Here is a 20,674-nt window from a genome sequence, read left to right on the forward strand (position 1 = left end):
CCCTCTAACTCCCTTTTTTCCCCAACATACCACCTCAGGTCTCTGTTCTTCCCCTTCCTTTGTTTGGAAGGGGGCTCCTCACTTCCCCTCCTACCGTGTTCTATTACATATCACCTCCCCTGGGTCACTGAAGATCTCAGCTTGAATTTGGAAGGAATCAGCTTTTATTTGAATGCCCCATGACCTCTGTTCTTCCCACTTCACAATTAGGTGACTAGGCTCCCAAAATGGGTGAGCTCAGTTTCACGGACCGTCAACGCCCGTAATCTGAGCAAAAAAAGTAACTGTTCCTTTACAGACACCTTGTCTTCGTATTTCAAGAGGACTTGAGTTTGCCCCATTGGGTTTGCCAGTGATTGAAAAAAGTAGGCAAAAATTGTTGCTTTCAGCAGAGAATGCATATAAAGAGATACAGATTTGAATGTGACAAACAGCATGACGAATGTGTGCACTTTTCAGATGTAAAATAGCCCATGTTCCAAATGGAGCACATCCTGGAAGGCAGAATCATACACCAGATAGCTAACAGAACGGGGTTCGAGGGTGATACTCCTCTGGGTGGAGCCTAAGCACAATTTGTATACATTCTAAATCATCTGCAACAATGCATCTTACAGACAGCTGCGCTATCAACACAGACTTTATAACAAGCTTTTGCAATGCAATAGGTCTCGCATTTAAGCGAGTTTAAGCGTTTGGCATTGTAAATGACAATGCCTTTTATGTATGTTTTAAAAACCAAAACATAAATAAAATCCATTGTCAATTACAATGCCAATAGCTCAAACTTGCCAAAACGCGAGACCTATTGCATTGCAAATGCTTGTTTGTGTGAGCATCTTGAATTTTTCCTTTCATAGGAAGGCATTAAGAGGACAAAGATCCTCCATCATTCTTTGGCAAAAGTAGCACCAAGTTCCTAATTCCGAGGACGTAACCCCTCTTTGGCCCCTGTTTTCACATACCACCAATGGGAACATTGCCCAACACCACCAAAAGGTAGTTCACAAACATTTTCACAAAAGCCTGCTTATTTTTTCTGGGTTTAACACTTCAGATCCGACCTCATATTACTATAAGGTTGCACCTACACCTTCACAGAAAAATATGCTAACAAACACCAAACAGATTTATTATGCATCCTTTATTTCCCAACTGTCTGAACAGGGTTTTGACTTATGAAAGGACAGTATTGACATAAAATCAATCTGAAGGACTAAAGAATGGCAAGTTCAGGGAACTAAAGCTTTGTTTAGAGCATGCCACATCCCACAGCAAATCATCTTTCCGAACAACACTGCGCAACAGATTTTGTGTCTTGGTTTAGCCTACAATAAGGATTTGAACACACCTCGGATTCCCTCGCCTTCACATTTTGAGGGATGGCATAACTTTACTACACATGGTGAGGATACAGCAGATGCTATCATACATAAAGTTTCATACCATTGACCACATTTGGAAGGGATGGTTAGTCTGACCTAGTCTGGACACAAATAGGTGTAAAAGATGATTCAGGGGGACTACCGAAGGGTTTAGTATCCATTGTTCGGGCCAACGCTAGGTATAACAAGAACATTCAGGGGTGGTGACATCATACAGTGTTCAGAAGTTATGCCTCGATTGGCTAAAGACCTCAACATTGTCCCAGGCAAAACAACATTTGTCCTTACTCTCTGAAGACATGGATTTAAGGGATTGTTTGTTAGGTCCCCGAAAGTCACGTCGTAAACGCTTCTTATATGCCATTTACAATGAAGTTTGGGAAGTCTCTCAATAGGATGCTGCCAAGAGACTTTGTGAATGTGACAGAATTAACCTAGAAAAGGCCTTGGCAGTGGTTGATAATGGCATGACCACTCTAACATCTAGGATTTATTCACTGGGAAACATTGTATCTTCTGCTATTGATATAATGGAACAAGATCTGTCCATTCTACAACACGGGCAATCATAGTTACATTCTATTATGTCATTAAGCTGGGCCCTACAATCCTTGCACTCTGGTTATGTCACAGGCGCCTGCAGGGCCCCCCCTCACTCAGCGGATCAGGTATGCAAGCCTCTTCAAGTCTTCTTGAATTAAATGGTGCGCATGGCCTCCCCATAAGGTAAATGGTGCGCACACGCCGCAGCCTCTTCATTAATTAAATGGTGCTGTGCGCACGTGCTGGCCTCTTAATTATTTAAATGGTTGGTGCGCACTCCCGGGCCCTGGCTGAGCCTCTTGAGGCTCTTCATAATTAAATGGTGCGCAGCGGTGCCAGTTGTCTCCGCGTCTGTGTGGTCTTCAGGGTGGGGCATAGGGTGGGTCTGGTGACCAATGCCATTGTCATGCGCAGCGCAATTAAAAGTGCACCTGACTTGTGAGGTGAGGCATCCCAGAACCTAGCCAGAGACTACTGTACTAAGAAGGACCGTCACTGTGTGGCCACCGGACAAAATTGTATTAATACTAGTACTAGCCCTTGCCTGGCTAGCTTTGCCTTGTCTTCTGCTGCCCGCTCGCACCTGCCTCTGAAGCTGAAGGCCAGGCCTCAGGTGACTCTGTCCGAGGCAGGAGTGATCCGAGGCAAGCCGAGGTCGGAGTGGAGTCTCAGAGAGGTGGGTGGTGGGATGAGATCAATGGAATCCGGGCATCATGGGGCCCTGCTGGCCAATAGTAAAAGTAAAAACATTTATTATAGGCCTGGTTCTGCAGGAGAAGATTGCTCTGCTCCAGTTTGTGAGAATGAGAGGGTGGATGGTTGTGCACCGTTGCATGGCTGCAACGTGCAGTCAAAAAAATGTTAATCAGGTTCAGGTTTTAACGTCTTTATTTCGAAGCTTTCTTCATAAAAGACACATATAAACATACATACAAATTTACATACATCATACATCATGAATAGTACAAGTTTAAAAAACGGTTATAAGTGGCCATCGAGACATTTTATAAAAATCAATTAAACAGTATCACAAGACGTTTTACATAGATCGTTAAAAAGGATTTACAAATCACAATTCATACATTCGAAATTAAACTGAGTATATTCCCTCTTATACAGTTGTCATAGTAGTCTTAGTTATCTTCCTGAGAGGTATCTGGCTCTAATGGTCCATGCCCATCCAATGTATTTCGCCACACCTATGGAGATCCACTCAACTGTATTATATCTCAAGGTTAGCAGCGCTTCTTCCCACACCCGTGTATTAATCCTTCTACAGATGGGTTTTATCCATTTCTGATGCGGCGCACAGTATGCTGGACAAACAAAAAGAAAGTGACCCATTGTTTCCTTTTGCTCACTACACCAGGGGCAGTGCAAAGATAGTTGATTGTGCCATTTATTGATAAATTCCCTTATTGGCAACGTGCCAACACGAAATTGATGATATAACTTCCTATCTGCACTTTTGGTGATCTTGTCCCAGTATATCTCAGTGTGGGAAACCACTTTATAGAGCAAAAAGAAGCCAGTCAAGTTTTGTTTCTGTGAAAGCAAAACCAATTTTTTTTTGACTGTGGACCAAAACATTAGTTTAAATTCTTTTTTTGGCGGAAATACCTGGTTTCCCGGATCTGACCACAGCATATGAAGACCCATCCTATAAAGAATTTCCTTTACGTTTTTAAACCAAGGTAAATTCCCTGACGCAGGTATTGATCTCAAATCCAGAACTTCATTAGCGAACATACAAAGTTCTGGAGTGGTCCAGATGCGTCTCCAAAGGGCTACCATCCTATATTGAGCTTGATTTTTAATTGATTGGCAGCCCATATCTAACATAAGGGGGAGTGTTGGAGTAGATAACGGGAGTCCTACCAAACTATGGAGAAATTTATTCTTAATTTTGTCTAGTGAGGCAAGATCTACATAACCCCACAAGTCGGAACCGTAAAGGATGGCAGAGCTAATTTTGGCATGAAATATTTTTAGGGCTGGCAAGACTCTTTTGGTTTGGGAGCAACGTTGTTCTTTGACAAGGCAACCCGATAAACGGGCAAATTTTAGGCAAAGTGCCTCGATCTGCTCCTTCCAACGCAGTCTATAGTCTATAACCACCCCTAGGTAGGTCATCACCCCTACTTGTTCCAAGTTGGTACCATTTATAGTAACATGACCCCTATGTGATCTATTCTTGGTCAGAACCATGAATTTGGTTGTCGAAACATTAATTTCAAGATCGTTATCCGTACAAAACTCCACAAACTTATTAATTGCGGTCTGGAGACCCACCTGTGTTTTTGCCAGGATCAGAGTATCGTCAGCAAAAATTAAGAGGGGGAATCTTGTCCCACCCAAAACTGGCGCATCTGTCGGGGTAGAAGAAAGAAACTGTACTACTTGATTAATAAAGAGTAAGAACAGGGCTGGTGCCAAGACACAGCCCTGTCTTACTCCACGGGTCACTGGGAAGGGGTCAGTCACCTGGCCCTGACGTCCCCATCTAACTCTAGCAAAGTTAGAGTCATGTAGCCTGATGGTAAGCTCAAGTAGTTCGGGTGGCATACCCATTCTCTTTAGGGCATCCCATAATTTTCCTCTAGGGACCAAATCGAACGCAGATTTAAGGTCCACGAACGCTGCGTATATGGTGCCATCACCTAGATGCACTGTCTTCCAATAGATCATGATAAACCTAAGCACTTGGTCGACAGTGCTAATACTAGCCCTAAAACCAGCTTGTAGCGGGGATAGGATATTTTCCTCACTCATCCAAGACTGGATTCTACCCAACAGCATCCTGGCAATTACCTTCCGCAGGGCATCGATAAGACTTATAGGACGATAATTCCCCGCAAGGGTCTTATCACCTTTTTTGAATATAGGGAGAATTTCAGCCCCTTTCCATGAGTCTGGTATACAGGCTCCTCTAGCAATAGCATTAGCTAAGAAGGTTATATAAGGGACCCAGTTTATTGTATCAAGTTTAAAAAGATCAGCCGGGACGCAGTCCATACCTGGTGCTTTGCCATTTTGAATCTGTTTTAATGCAATCTCTGTTTCACATTCTGAAAAAGTTATGATCTCACTAGTAACTATGGGAATGGGAGGCAGATTACTCTCCCCAATATCAAGAATACCTGTTACATTGCCGCAGAATTGGGCCGGAAAAAATCCAACCCAATCCTCGGCTGAAACGTAGTTAACTGGGGTTTGCGAGTCCCATGACCCTCCCCACTTCACTACCTGCCAAAATTTAAGTTGGTTAGTGGACAGACTGGCCTCATATAGTTCCAGCCAGCGTTGGTCATCCCATGCAGTCCTTGCTTGGTTTAGCACTTTCTTATATTTGGCCCTCTCTATTTTAATATCCGTTGTTACCCTGGACTTAATAACAGCAATCAAAGAACTAAGGGCCCGATGTAGGTAATACCTATTTACCTACTCTTAAATACCGAATCATACCGATTCGGTATTTAAGAGTAGGTAAATAGGAAGGGGGCAGATGTAGGTACTTCTTATTTTAGAATTACCGAATCTGTAAGATTCGGTATTTACCGATTCGGTAAATACCGAATCGGTATTTCCTATTGATTCCTATGGGCCTTGAAGCCCATAAGAATCAATGGGAAATACCGATTCGGTATTTACTGAATCGGTAAATACCGAATCCTGCAAGGGTGAACGGGGTGTCACTTTGACACCCTGTAGCACCCCAATTCCAGGCTTGTGTGCCATGTGGCACACATACATGCCCTAAGGGCATGTCTGTGTGTCACATGGCACACGTGTACATGCACAGATGTGCATGTACACCTGAATTCGGTATTTTACCACCCAATTGGATTGGGTGATAAAATACCGAATTCTGAAGGCCTGTAGCACTGTAAACAGTGCTACCTACATCTGGGATTTACCGAATCGGTAAAATTACTGATTCGGTATTTTACAGAATCTGTAAATTTACCGATTCGGTAAATTTACAGATTCTGTAAAATAATGGCCCCTACATCTCAATCACCAAATACCGGTCGGTAACGGCCGAATTCGGCCGTTACCGACCGGTATTTGGTGACCTACATCGGGCCCTAAGTGCTGTGCGACAGGATTTGTTGTACCACTTAGCGCCCAAGGGTTTACTATCAATTTTCGACGAGCCACCTTGCTTTGTAAAGAAAGATTTAAGTTTAACAAAAAGGGACTCATGGATTGCAGTGATTTGTTCCAATGGCCCCATTGTATCCAGCACTGATTTTACTTGATTAGTGGGAGCTACAACTTCCATTGCAATTTTTTCAATAGTGTCAGGGACTTCCAAAATCTGATCCCAGCGTACCCTACGGCGATCATTTGTAAGAAATGTCTCAGCCGTAGTGTACTTTGAAACGTTCTTTATCGACAAACCACCATCCACTTTCAAGTTTACTAATAAGGGATTGTGATCACTTTCTGGCCTGTCTACTATTTCCATATCCTCTAATAGGCACCAAAACTCTATTTTAATAAGGAAATAGTCTATGCGGCTGGTACTATAGCCATTATCAAATGTGGCTTTTCCTGCTTTGTCCGAGATGGACCTCCCATTTGCTGCCCTAAAATCCCACTCCAGACATAACCCAAGCCATTGCAGAGCAGCATCAGTGACTTTTTTGATAGGCGATAAGGCGAGGCTAGGAATGTTCCATAATTGGTCTGTCTCACCATAACAATTATCTTCCATAACTGGTAGGGGTTCAAACGTACAGTTTAAATCCCCTGCCACTGTTATACACTTATCTCGGCCAATGCTATTTAGAAGGAGTTCAATTTCCTCAATAACTTCAGGACTCATACCTCCCACTCGTCCCCTAGCATATATATTGATTAAAAACAAGTCCCGTTGATTTACTCTGCTGAGTTTAAGGCCCTGTAGATCAGCACTAGGAGCAGATAGCTCATGGGTCCTGTAGCATAGAGATTGTTTTATCCAAATAACAAGACCCCCAGACGGGCGACCCTTTTGCCCTTTATGAGCTGGTTTATAAAAATTCAAATAACCAAGGCGATAAATAGCTTCAGTTGACCAACTTTCTTGAAAAACAACAACATCAAATTGCTCAATAAATTCCCCCCATTCTACCATGTCCATTTTCCCCTTCAGCCCCGCAATGTTCCAAGACAATATCCTGAGTGTATTTACAAAAGCTACTAATGGCTCATCAGGTATTACTACATTCCCCCCACTTTCCTCATTTAATAAGGGGTTACCAATGCCATCCTCTACCAAATTAGTGGCATTGGAGCTATTTTTTGATACTTCACCCAAAGGATTTTCTGCATAATTATGTAAATTTTCAGTGCTGGTGTCCATCACCTGGGTGCTTGGGGGATGAGGGGATATTTTCCCAATAGAGAGCCTGGGCACCCTATTGTCCTGTTCCATTGTCCCCCCGTTATGTCAATCAACGCCATCCAACCCGCACAACGGTGCAAAGCGATTCGAGAGATGGGGCATGAACATAGGGTAAGTAGCCACTTCTGGGGGATATCTTCCTCTAAAACTAACGTTTTGGTTGAAATGATTTCGTCGAGGAAGCTCTCTCCCCATGCTGAGTTTAGGGTAGAAATAATGCAGGGACAAAGTTTGAACATCACCCACTCTTCCAAATCTAGGTTCTCTGCTAATAAACTCAGCTACCCACGGCTCCCTAAAGTTGATGACGTCACAATCCCCCTTGAGGTCTTTTTTGCTAAAACCCACCCAGTCTACTCTCCTAACGGTAAGGATTTCAGTCTTTGACATCGGTGGGAGTGGACGATTCTTATTTAGCCAAAATTTCACTTTGTTGTGTAAGTCACTGTGGGTTTCCACCTTACCCTCTCCCAGTTGGGCAACTCCTGTCAAGATTACGGTGTATGGCAGTGATTCAGGAGGAAGATTCACACATTGTTTCCTGGATGGAATATTTTTCCTAATCAGTGTGTTTTGGACTGCTGGGCGTGATGGTTTGGATGAATCTTTTGTGGTGGACTGTGTTTTGTTACCAGAACTAATTTTATGGGGGATAGTCACTACAGCAATCTGCTTATTTGTATCAACGGCAGGTTTCTGCTGGGGAACCTTCTACGAGGATGATACATGTTTTACTGTTTTCCCCTTGTCTCCATTACTCAGCACCTTTTTCTGTGCGTTCATTTGCACAGGGCCCTTGGAGCTACTAGATTGTTGGAGATTTTTCAAAATATCGGAATTTTCCCTCACTAATGTTTCATAGAGTCCATTTTAACATTAAGCAGTCTAGTTCGTTCAAATAAGGGCAAGAGGAGAGATTTAATCAACACCTCAATTTTATCTAATAGTGTGCCTTCTACATTATTATCTGTGTTATTATTATTACTCCCCACAGGATTTGGAGGTATCACTATTATGTTTCTTTGGGACGGATTTTCACTAATGGTTTTCTGAACCTTTTTATTGCCCCCCTTCTGAGTCGAATCTTCTCGTTTCCTTTTGTTAGATTTGTGCATATTCCTATTCCCCAGAGGTGATAGATGTGCTTCGGACTCTGGGCTTATAATAAAACTAGAGGAAGTCGAGGTATCAGTCTCAGAGTTAATTGTGTTGTGTTGTGAAAAACTACCTTCTAATAAGGAAACCTGAGCGATTTTATCAGCACCCCCCTCTAGCTCTGACTCAAGGTCAGTAGGCGCAGATTCTATAGCTATAACATTACCAGCCACAGAATCCAATTGTGTTAGTGGAACAGGGGAAACAGCTTCACAAATTTTTCCTAAAGATGAACGCTTACCCGTGACTAAGTCAAGAGATGAGCGTTTTTCTGCAAGTGCAATTTCTTTTTCTAGGATGCATGTTGTACGTTTAAAAAATTGGTCAATAGTACCAGTAAAAACTTCATTTGTAGTGGATACTTGGACCTGTCTTTCTTTACCAGAGCGTAGGGGCATTTTGTGTGTATATCGTTAACCGCGCTGCCAGAAAATACAATATGCGATACAACTGACACTATAAATCAAAGAGTCGTACGATACCAGATGACACTGTGGGGAGAATGAAGGGGGGGGTGGCCCGACCCGCCCTCGGACGGCCTCAGACGGCCCCGTCCTTGTCCCGGGCTTCTCCCGGTCGCTCCCGCGTAGCGGGACTTCTGGGATACTAGTATAGGGACTACGTTGATGGGGAGGAGCAGGCAGGGAGAGCGGCCCAGGTGCTGGCAATCTGGGCTGGCGGGGGCTCCTGGGAATTGTAGTCCCGGCCCCGGCGCTCGCTCGCAGCCCTGCTCGCTGCACTGGCTCCCACAAGTCCCCTCCACAAAGGTCCTTGACAAAAGTTAATATTCCCACTCGAAGCGGGACCCGCGAAGCGGGTTCCGCGAGAAGTAACTCGGTGAACAAAGGAAAATCCTGATGCGCAGAGACCCAGCGTGTGGCAAACAGGTAGCAGCAAGGCGTCCCAAGGAATGATCTGAGTGCTGGTGCTTAAGAGCGTGCTGGTGGGGAGGAGCAGGCAGGGAGAGCGGCCCAGGTGCTGGCAATCTGGGCTGGCGGGGGCTCCTGGGAATTGTAGTCCCGGCCCCGGCGCTCGCTCGCAGCCCTGCTCGCTGCACTGGCTCCCACAAGTCTCCTCCACAAAGGTCCTTAACAAAAGTTAATATTCCCACTCGAAGCGGGACCCGCGAAGCGGGTTCCGCGAGAAGTAACTCGGTGAACAAAGGAAAATCCTGATGCGCAGAGACCCAGCGTGTGGCAAACAGGTAGCAGCAAGGCGTCCCAAGGAATGATCTGAGTGCTGGGGCTTAAGAGCGTGCTGGTGGGGAGGAGCAGGCGGGGAGAGCGGCCCAGGTGCTGGCAATCTGGGCTGGCGGGGGCTCCTCGGAATTGTAGTCCCGGCCCCGGCGCTCGCTCGCAGCCCTGCTCGCTGCACTGGCTCCCACAAGTCTCCTCCACAAAGGTCCTTGACAAAAGTTAATATTCCCACTCGAAGCGGGACCCGCAAGCGGGTTCCGCGAGAAGTAACTCGGTGAACAAAGGAAAATCCTGATGCGCAGAGACCCAGCGTGTGGCAAACAGGTAGCAGCAAGGCGTCCCAAGGAATGATCTGAGTGCTGGTGCTTAAGAGCGTGCTGGTGGGGAGGAGCAGGCAGGGAGGGCCGCCCAGGTGCTGGCAATCTGGGCTGGCGGGGGCTCCTGGGAATTGTAGTCCCGGCCCCGGCGCTTGCTCGCAGCCCTGCTCGCTGCACTGGCTCCCACAAGTCTCCTCCACAAAGGTCCTTAACAAAAGTTAATATTCCCACTCGAAGCGGGACCCGCGAAGCAGGTTCCGCGAGAAGTAACTCAGTGAACAAAGGAAAATCCTGATGCGCAGAGACCCAGCGTGTGGCAAACAGGTAGCAGCAAGGCTGTTAATCATGATAAGTCAACCCCCAGCGCTGAATTGCACAGGGAGTGTTGGACGGAGTAACATATGCCAGGACAGGAATCTGAGGAGGCGGGCCACCAGCCACCTCAGCCCGCCTCCGGGGGAATTACCCACCGCTGCAGTTCACGGCCTGGAAAGGTGAGTCAGAGGCTGCACCGCTTGTTAACAATAATTTGCTTATTAGTGTAAGCTGCAGCGCGCGCCACGCGATCAGCTGACTGACAGTAGTTTCTGATGGATACTTCTGCCTGTGGATTCCTCACCTTATGAATATCCCCTGCACCAGCATTTCTCCGATTTTTTTCCCCAGCTGTCCACGCCGATGAGGACATCACAATGCCACAGCTCTGCTTGTGACTCCGCATGACGTCCCGAAGCCATAAGAGAGCCTCATCAGCGTAATGACGTTAGTTCCCTTTTTTCCGCGCCGTTGACGCATATCGGTTTTCAAGCTCTTTACATATTTGTTGAGTTACTTTGTAATTACCTTCATCTTTAACTGTTGCTGTTAGGATGTCGTTTTCAAGGAAGCCCGGGTTCAAGCCCTGTAGGGAGTGTGGGGGTCACATGTCCATCACTGACCCCCATGAAGCTAGCTTATTATGTTGATTGTTGTCGTATCACAACGTGGAGGACTGTTCCAGTTGTAGGAAAATGAACCCAAAGGCTCTAAAAGAGTGGAAGGCCAAATTGTTTATGGCTAAGGCGAAGAAGGAAGGAAGAGGGCGTAAAAGAGCCAAGTCGAATTTGTCTGCTTTGCATTTTTCGAAGTCGAGGAAACACAAGAAGAAGAGGAGACATGGGTCTCGGCGCCTTTCGTCGAAGGGTAAGGCTTCGAGGTCGCCGTCACCGGCTCCTCAATGTTGTCAGAAAGAACTTGTGTTCCCTTCGTCTTCTCCTCAAGTGACTTCGGATCTTTCTTCCAAAACTCCTTATCATGCTGTCATAAGAAAGGCTGCAGAGGTTTTGGACTTACAATTACCTACTGCTGAGTATGGGCCGAATTTGCACACAGAAGTCTTACATTCGCCTTCTTCAATAGTTGAGCCCTTGTTGTCATTTAATGAAGCCTTAATGGAGCCTATCCTCGAAGTGTGGCATAAACAACTCTCTTCTCCTGCTGTCTAAATCTGTGGCTCGAAGATATAGACTGTTCCTGGACATCCACTTTTTCTTTCTTCTAAACCGTCTCCGGAAAGTTTTGTGGTACAGGAGTCCTGTTCTAAACAATCTACAGGTGCGTTCCCTCATGGTCTGGCTGAAAGGGACTCTAAAAAAAATGGAGCTGTCGGCTAAAAAGGTATTTTCATCATCTTGCATGGCTCTAAAATCTACCAATACTACCTGTTTGTTGGGCCGTTATATACATGTTTTGATGGATTTGGCTAAGCAATTGGCACCCAAGTTGCCTCGTGAGGAGCGGGGGCATTTTATGGAGGTTCTGTCAGATGCTCAAGCTGCAGCTGCACAGGTTATTCAATCTGGCCTGGATACTGCTGATTCGGTGGCTAGAGTTATGGGTTCCTCCATAGCCACCAGGAGACAAGCTTGGCTTAGGTCCTCTGGGTTTTCCCCAGATGTTCAGGCTACCCTTATTGATTTGCCCTTTGATGGTTCAAAGCTTTTCGGGGAGAAGGCTGATTCTGCACTTCAAAGGTTTGAGGATAGCAGAGCCACAGTGAAATCCTTGGGATTGCAAACCCAGTTAAGGGGGTTTGGATATAAAAAATATTGTGGATTTGGAAGGTCTTCCTTTCGTGGCTTGCGACAACCTCAGCAGCAGGAGCAGCAAAATCCGCTCTATAAGTCATATAAAGGGAAAGTCAGAGGCCGCCAACGTGGTTCTGCCTGCAATCTCTCCTCCTCCTCGTCTACCTCCCATATTCCACCTTGTAACGCAGGAAAGCAGCCCTAGATCCCCCATCCTGGATCATGTGGGTCCTGTAGGGGGTCAGCAATATCTCCTAGGACGGATTGTGCTATTGAAAACCTAGGATTTCAAGTCTAAAACCCTTTTGTCCTATTCCATCACATAGATTTGCACATATTTGTCCTTTATATAAAGCGCCTGGTCACAACTGGGTCTAGTAGGCACTAACTGAAACTACAAATAAATGACCAACGCGACAAAGAGTAAGGAACAGTAGCTGGCCCTCCATCGGTCTACATTAGCGACTCCTAGTTTGAGAGAACCTGTTTTTTTGCTTTGCATCTGCTGCTTTCAGTTTGGTATTCCTATTTGAATCAGATAATCTTTATTGAAAGCAGTGACGCCAATGACAAGGTACACTACACGGTGGACCGGTGAACATGATAGAAAACGTGGCCATGTCATGCTGAAGTCAAACAGTAAATAAGGTGTTCACTGTGAGTGAAATATTTACTTTTTAGTTTTTTTGACCAGTGTTCATTTAGAGGAAACCTTCCCTTTGTGCGGTTTTGTTTACATTAATTCTAGGAACTGTGAGAACATTTGCCACAGGTGTTTGAGTATGTAAAAGTACCAAGCCAATTAAAAAAAAGCACTGGCAAAGTCAATAAGTCTTGACAGTAAAACATATTGGCTTTGCCAATGCTTTTTTGCTAGCTAACCGAGGCAGAGTAACAATATTAAAAGCGGCGGGTTCGCTGCCAGGCAGGAATAAAGCTGCTCACAATGATTCATCACTGACTTTCATTCGGCTCACACAGCAAGTGCACACCAGCGTTTCTAAGCTTCAAGGATGCAGTCCACATGCAGAGCTCCCTTCCTCCCCTCATCCCAGCAAATTTTTGCACCTCCAAATCCTGCCAGGGCAGACTAAGCTGTTAATCCTTTTGGTGTCGATATCATGAGGGCCATATCACGAGATGAATAAAAATATCACGAGGTGAATAAACTTATCATGAGATGAATAAAAATATCATGTGAATAAATATGAGATGCATGAGGTGAGGTACAATGAGATGAATAAAAATGAACTTTTTAAAGTGCCAATTTGTAACTTAGTTTGGGTTCTGTGATATAAATAGACATTATTATTGTTCCACATCCGGGTCTGGTGGCTCAGTGGACCAATGTGTCCATTGTAGGGTCCTGTGTTTGACCTCATGGTCACAGGTTCAAATCCTGGTGGGTCCACTCAGCCTTTCATCCATTATTCAGCGCCAAGAGACCTCTGGATTAACTTGCGCTTTACAAATACATGTGTTATGCAATGTTATGTTCCACTAACAAAAGATACATTTTACTGATTATTTCACCCTCCATATTGAAGTTTTTATAATGAATTTGTATTTATTGAAAATGCCACAATAGGTCTACCTGAAATGCCATAATGTAGCACAAAGAAGTACAGTTTAACACACAAGGACAACAACAATGTGTGGGTCAGTTTAAGGGAGGTGACAAACAATGCTGGTTATCATGCGATGACAAACAGTGAAATTACTCTTGAATCTCTCAGGGGCAATTGCCAGCTTTAGAACTACAGCCAATGACATGGTTAACAGACATCGGCTTCGCACCCTGACGAAGGGCAGCTTGTTATTTAGCGGGGTTGAAACATATCGACTTGTTAATAGACTTCGTAAAAGTCAGCTTGCTTTACTTTTATACACAGAAGTGAACTCTGCTCTTTCTTGTGTTAAAGTTTAGGCCCAAATGATGACCCCCGGGAACAACATGCTCTTTGCCTAATCTGCACCAATTACTTATTGACAGAACCAATCTATGATCATAGCTACCGAGCTGGCTTATCTGATGTATCACAGGCAGGGGAAACCCAATTTACCCTTGTGGGCTTGGGAACTTAATCAATAAGGTCAGGAAGGTGCTACAAGCGACTTGATTCTAAAAACAAAATATACTTAGTTGGGAGTCGTATTCAGAATATCGCACTACAGTGTACCAACAAGATATCACGAGGAAAGAAAAATCAGACAACTGGAATAAATCACTGGAAGGAGGAGAATGAAAGATACACGGAAAGAATAAAAATGTATTCATTGGAAATTTTATACGTTTTAGAAATGTAATTCACACATAAATGTATGGGGAGACATTTGAGAAACTGAATTCGAGCAAAAAAGTTATGAACAGAGGTATGAGCAACTTAAACACATCAGTTCAAAACTTAACATCAACTCCTGATATTTACGACAAACAACCAAAATAATTAATTAACAATGGTTGTAGGCTTGTTCCAACGAAACATTGATGGAGATGATGGGAGTTTCGACGTTTCGGTCTATAATGCTGTCGTCATGAATACCATCATCAGGACCAAACAATTCATTGCTGGTAAAAAAAAAACTGGAAATTCACACTTGAACCCTTCTCTCGGAAATGAGAGGTAATGACCGCTGGAAGCGGAAAGTGGATCTTAGCTTGACAAACTTTACCCGTCTCCGGCTGATTTACAACAAATTGCTGAATCTCACGAATTCTAATCTCATTCGGCATTCTACCCAAGACGACTGTCTCACAAGCTCCAATTGCTTCCGTAAAAAATCGTTAACGCACTCCAGGGGTAAGCGGCAAGGTTTATTTCAGCCCACAAACAAGTGTAACAGACGCGTTTCAGACACAGAGTCCTTCGTCAATGTTTACATTCTTGACCGTCTGACAGCATAATATATACGTCATTCACATGTAACTGACAAAGGACAATTACGAAAGCGCATGAGAATATAGCGGCCATTTTGAAGAGGTTAAGTAACACCTAATTCACAATACCTCTGATGTTATATCATTTTTAACATAAAACCCGCTATTGCCGGTGCATGTTTTGTTTATATAGCCGAGTATCGGCATATCACCGGCATTTTACCCAGGCGCCATCGAACTGCCCATTGTGTGATATTGTCAGCAAAAAGAGCACAAACTATTTAGCATATATATGCGACAACCACAACGGTGGCTATAGTATTTACAAATCATGGACAAAATACATGGTGTAAATTCTATATATTCTCATGCGCTTTCAGCAACGCAGGTCAATGTATAGAAAATATCATACCTGAATAACCACAGTTACAGGAAATATAGACTTGCCTAATCTTATTACTGTTTATTGACCCAGTCTCATCTTGACAAGAATGATAATATACGTTTCCTAGCTACTATCAATCCCAAGAAGCCACTGATTTACCAGTTTTATAATATTGTTCTTTTTTATGTACACCAGCAGCCTAGGCTTCATTGACCCATAGCTTTCTATGTTTAAAACTGCAATGTTTGCCTATGTGGTCATAGAATCCGAGGTTGATAATGTATTCTAACCATTTTTGTCATTCTCTGTGTGCAGAAGAATAGTTTTGACAGTATTCCCGTGCTTCCAATAACTGAAAAGAGAACATACACTGTGCCAGAAGGGATCCGTCCTACACTTCGGCTCATGGTTGTTGAGGTGAGAGAACTTTGTTGAAGATAAGGTGGCTTGTATTGTAAAGTAGTGCTAAGTGTGTTTTTATTTTCCACATACTTGTGGGAAAGGACTGATTATTCCCCACTATTATTTATTGTGGAATGACAGGACTGCACAGAATGGTGCGGAGTAGCATTCACCTATTTGCCACCGGAAATCAAGAATGGATATCTCTCTTTTACGCTGCCAGGGACAAGTTTGCCCAAATTCTTAGGCAAACCACTCGAGGAATGATAGGTTATATCAGAGACAAAGCAGACAATTTGCAGGCACAAGTATTGACATTAATTAGAACAAAATATATACGGGCAAGCAAACCTTACAAGGCTGTATTCTATTACTGCTTTACCCAGAACCACAGGTGTGAGACGTTAACCTGGCATATAATGTCCACTAGTTCTAGTTGGCACCTTGCACCAGTCTAATCGACCCTTATTGATGGTGGTTGTAAAGTCAACCTTATAGAAAGCTATCCTAGTGGTAGCATGAACCAGCAGTTATCAGGCTAAGACTTCAGTAGGCGAGTTAAGCAAGTTGTTTTACCAATTATAATCCCTTGAGTACCAAATGAAAGGACACCACACAAGGTATATATCAAATATATATATGTATTTAATCTAAACACAACCCCTCTGCACTCTTTATGAGGTCAGAGGTAAAAATACAATACAAGTCACACAATTAATATACGATAAGTTGCACAGGGGCCTCACAAACCATATACTAAGTAAGTGGTATAAGAACCACGAAAGAATTAGAAAGCAAGCCTGGGGCCTGTGGAATCGCTGGGGCTACTCTAATTGACCAAAGGTTAGGAAGTAGGAGGCCCACGGGAGACGCGTGCAGTGTCTAAACACAGGCGCGGGTTACCATTGACTTTCTATGGAGATCGTAAAAGTTACAAATATACAATTTAAGGACACTTCTGGATGGACTAGGATGGAACACTTTTAAACTAGGACACTTCGAGAGTCAAGACCCACGGGAGCACCAAAGTACTCGTGTTACCTCACCCAGGGAAGCCGGGTGCATAGGTGTCTTTTCGTGTCGGGTTTCGTCGTCGTTTTCTATGGAGAGCTGCAAAGAAGTGCTGCAGGCGACCAGAGGAAAAGTGTCTGGGTGGATCCAAGGTTGGATCAAAGATCTCAAGAACCTGAAAGCAGAAGGGACAGAATCTGGGTCACTAGCCAGTGACCAGGAAGGAACCAGGCGTTGTCGGGTGATTTCAGGTGAAGTAGTCAACCACGAGGTCCAGGAGGCATCGACGATGACCAGGCGCTGGATTTGAGCTGTCCCACGATGGATCTAGTTGACTGCGGTGTCGGTATCTGGATAGGATCTAACAAGCCTTGGCAACCGCAACCCACGCAGGATGTCAAGATTGGCTCTGTTGCAGACCAGCAAGGTCTGTGGCGCTTCTCCTTTGCAAGGAAGCAGGAGCAAGCCTAGAGCAACCAGGAAAGCGAGTTAGTTTCAAAATGGAGTCTTCAGGGGGCTCCCTAGCCAATGGACTAGGAACCGGGAAGACTCGTCGAGCTCAAATGCAAAAGTGGGGCCAACGGAACACTCGCGGAGTGTGGGGGCCTGGGCTTTTGTGCAAATGGTGCTCGGGGCTGGCGCGTCAAGCACCCCGAAGCACAACCTCGAGATACCTCGTTGAAGGGGTGAAACTTGCAAAATGCAGGATGTCCAGGAGCGCTCCCTGCCCCAATACACAAAACCCTGTCTGGGGAGATGCTGGCACCTCCCTGGACAGGAAACCGATTGTCTAGGCCTCCCCTGCCGGAGTTTCGTCCAGCAGCAGGAGGTCCGACTCTTGTCTGTGGCAGCAGCATACATTTTGTAATGCTGTTGAGGCTCTGTTTAACTTTAACTTTAACCAGGTAAAGCAGTAACTATATGTCTTCCCCCTCTAGAAGGGTGGAATGCTCCCCCAGCCTCCAGGACTGGCGGGAGGGGGGGTAGTATTCCAACTTACACCTTACACGACATGTTTTGATAAAGCCAAACCAAAGTTAGCATTAACCGCAAGTATTATAATGCACTATAGAGTATATGGTATGGCTATATCATAGAACAGTTATAAGGAGATTGTTCCGAAAGCTGCAGAGTGCTTTGTTTTGTGTGAGAGGGTGCCCTAGCTCATGCTAGGGCACCCTCTCACACAAAACGAAGCACTCTGCCTCCAGGATTGTCGAGGCCTGCCATAGGAGTGACTTATAGGTGTATATGTGTCTATATGTATATATAGATATAGGTATACTATATCTAAGTAAGGGGTGATTACACCACCTTACCCAGGCTATGTGAACAGACCTGTGGTGTCAGTTTGGAAGGCAAACCAGAGGTGGCACAATACATGCTCTAGCCCCTGGTAGGCCTAAGGTGCACCTATGCCCTGGGTACCTATGGTGAACTATACAGGAGCTCACAAGGGTGACACAGTAACCAATCTGGTATGTACCTAAAGTACATGGTATCAATTTAGAGAGAGAGCAGCTGGGCTGTGGGTCTGATTGGCCGGCCCGCAGCCACACTAAAGTCGAAAAATCTGAGAATCACAGCAAAAAGTGGGGGTGACCATAGGAAGCAGTCCCTACTCTCCTACAACAGGTATGACAATGGGAGCAAGAATTATAAATCACAGAACATTTACCTTGCCAATCTAGGTAGTTAGTAATATTAATAAAGCTGGTATACGGTTGAGCAATATTAATGAAGCTGGTATCCAGTTGCTCTGGGTTAAACAAAGAGAACAAAATGCTAAATTGCTTCCAGCTTCAAAGCTGCAAGTAATGAACTGTTACTCTCACAGAACAAAAAAGTCAAACAATTGAAGACAAAGCATAACAAGCATTTTACCTGCCTAGAGATAGGGACACAAGATTGCCTGTTATCAGCTGTCACAATGGATTCTATTCATGTATCACAGGTGATGCAATACGATTTGCAGAGCTAGTGGTCAAAGGGGGCATAGAGCCACTTGTCATCTATGAATCTCTGTGCAACAATAGCTGCCACAATTTCATATTGTCAGACAAAAAGTGCAGAAAAATAATGGCAAGCATGATGAAAGCATTCTGTTTCAGTTGTTTTAGGATCAAAGACAACAAGTTAATCTTTTATTTTTTTAAATTTCAAAGGTTCCATGGGATACTATCCTGTTGTTGACCAGCTCTATAATATAATACAATTTTACAGGGCCTTCAACCACACATCATCAGATCAAAGAGTTCCCCACAGCATTGCTCTGGTCCTTTGGATCCCTGCCGACTCCCTCTGTTGCACCAAGAGAAACCAAGAGGCCATCCACCTGGGATCCCTCTGGCAAGTTCGTCCTTGGCGCCAGCTGGTCCCTCCGACCCTGTCTTGTCTCCAGTTCTTGTTCCAGTCCCACTTCTGGCGCTATGACCCATACGGGTCCTGTGCTCGTTGATGCCAATGCCAACTTCACAATGCCAGAAGGAGCAGCAGCATTAGTACTCTCCGAAGCGGAGTCTATGCCGGTCTGACCTTCACCGAAGTCACATCCAAATTGGCCCGAGGCACCACTTCCACCACTTGATTTGTCACAGGGGCGACAACCCTCACTGCATTCCTTTTTGGGACAGGTTTGGATAATGAATGTGAGCTGGGTGATGAGCTTGCTCAGCCTAACCAGGATGACAATTGGTACAAGATCTTCCTGAAGGATAGTGGCCTCGATACCTCCCTCCAGGTCTTTTTCTCCCCATGAACCTGCCACAAAAATTAGTTTCCTACTCCATAGTAATGAGTAGGAAGGCCAAAGTTCTTGAACTCTTGCTCCTCACCTTAGAGATTAAAGGCAAATATCTGATAGAGACTACTAGCTGCTGCAGATTCCTTCACGTAGAATTATCTCAGGCGTGAGATTTGATCTGGAAACTTTTTGCCACAGCATACCTGCGCGCCGGGGGCGGGGCGACCTCACGCAACTCTGGCCAGGCGTCGTCTGCGCATGTGACGACAGCGAGGTCACATAAGCCCCACCCTGGCGCGCCTACGTGAGTTTTTTCCTGTTCCCAGTGCAACGCGGATCCGGTCTTGCTGCGGGCCTGTTTGGGACCCTTTTTTCTTCCCCAATTGTCTTCTTCTGATGGAACAGTGTGCAAATGCCTTCGGGCTTCAAAACTTGCACGTCCTGTGGGCGTCTTATGTCGGCGACGGACCCTCATCTCATTTGTATGTGGTGTTTGGGGGAGGATCACGTCAAAACTTATTGTGAGGTGTGTCAACAGTTGAAGCCGAAGTCACGGCGGGTGTGCTGCATGAAACTTCTATCGGCGTGACTCTCCAGGTCGACCTCCTCCCCTCAATCAACTTGGCAGACAGCTTCACATACGGCCGTGGTCGTCGTCCCCGCCCTTCTCCGATGTCGCGAGAGCATCGCTCCCCGGTTGGTAAGTGTCGCAGTTTGCCCCGGGGGCTGGTGTTCGGACTTCCGGGGGCGTGGACTCTCCGCTGGTGATACGGCACCGCGTGTCCTCCTCCTATCCACCGTTTCCCGGTGAGGGGTGTCGAGAGTCCAGACGGAGACAAATGCGGCAGCTTTGCAGGCCTCGCTGGCGTCTCCTCCTCCTTCCCTTCCTGGGGCATTGGCGGATCCCTTGCCTTCCATGGGGCTCTCCCCGGTGCCGCCGGCGGGTCCGGCCCCGGGCTGACTGGTTCAGATCCAGGCTTGGAGGATGTGGTGCTGTTGGGGTGCCCCTCTGGGGTCCCTCCTTCGAGCCACGGAACCTCTGCCTCGCCGCAAACTCCCGCGGTTGTCCCTGTGGTGTTGCGGGAAGTCGCCAGGGCTTGAGTCAAATCCCGAGCTCCACTCGGCCCTCTGAGCAGACGAAGGCCTTGTCCAAGGCTGAGCTGATGCCGTCCAGGTGCCGTTATCTGCTTCGGGAAGCGCC

The 20,674-nt window shown here is 45.5% G+C and overlaps 1 protein-coding gene across 1 annotated transcript in view; it reads left to right on the plus strand.

The window, feature by feature from the left end:
• LOC147679786 (myoferlin-like) overlaps positions 1 to 20,674 on the plus strand; it is a 3,853,508-nt gene that overhangs the window by 1,430,575 nt on the left and 2,402,259 nt on the right. The window contains exon 12 of the mRNA XM_086943347.1: positions 15,633 to 15,734. Coding sequence (XP_086799473.1) covers positions 15,633 to 15,734 — 102 coding nt within the window. The remainder of the gene's footprint in view (positions 1 to 15,632; positions 15,735 to 20,674) is intronic.

This window comes from Lissotriton vulgaris, chromosome 11, assembly GCF_964263255.1.
Source record: "Lissotriton vulgaris chromosome 11, aLisVul1.2, whole genome shotgun sequence".
Taxonomy (NCBI): domain Eukaryota; kingdom Metazoa; phylum Chordata; class Amphibia; order Caudata; family Salamandridae; genus Lissotriton; species Lissotriton vulgaris.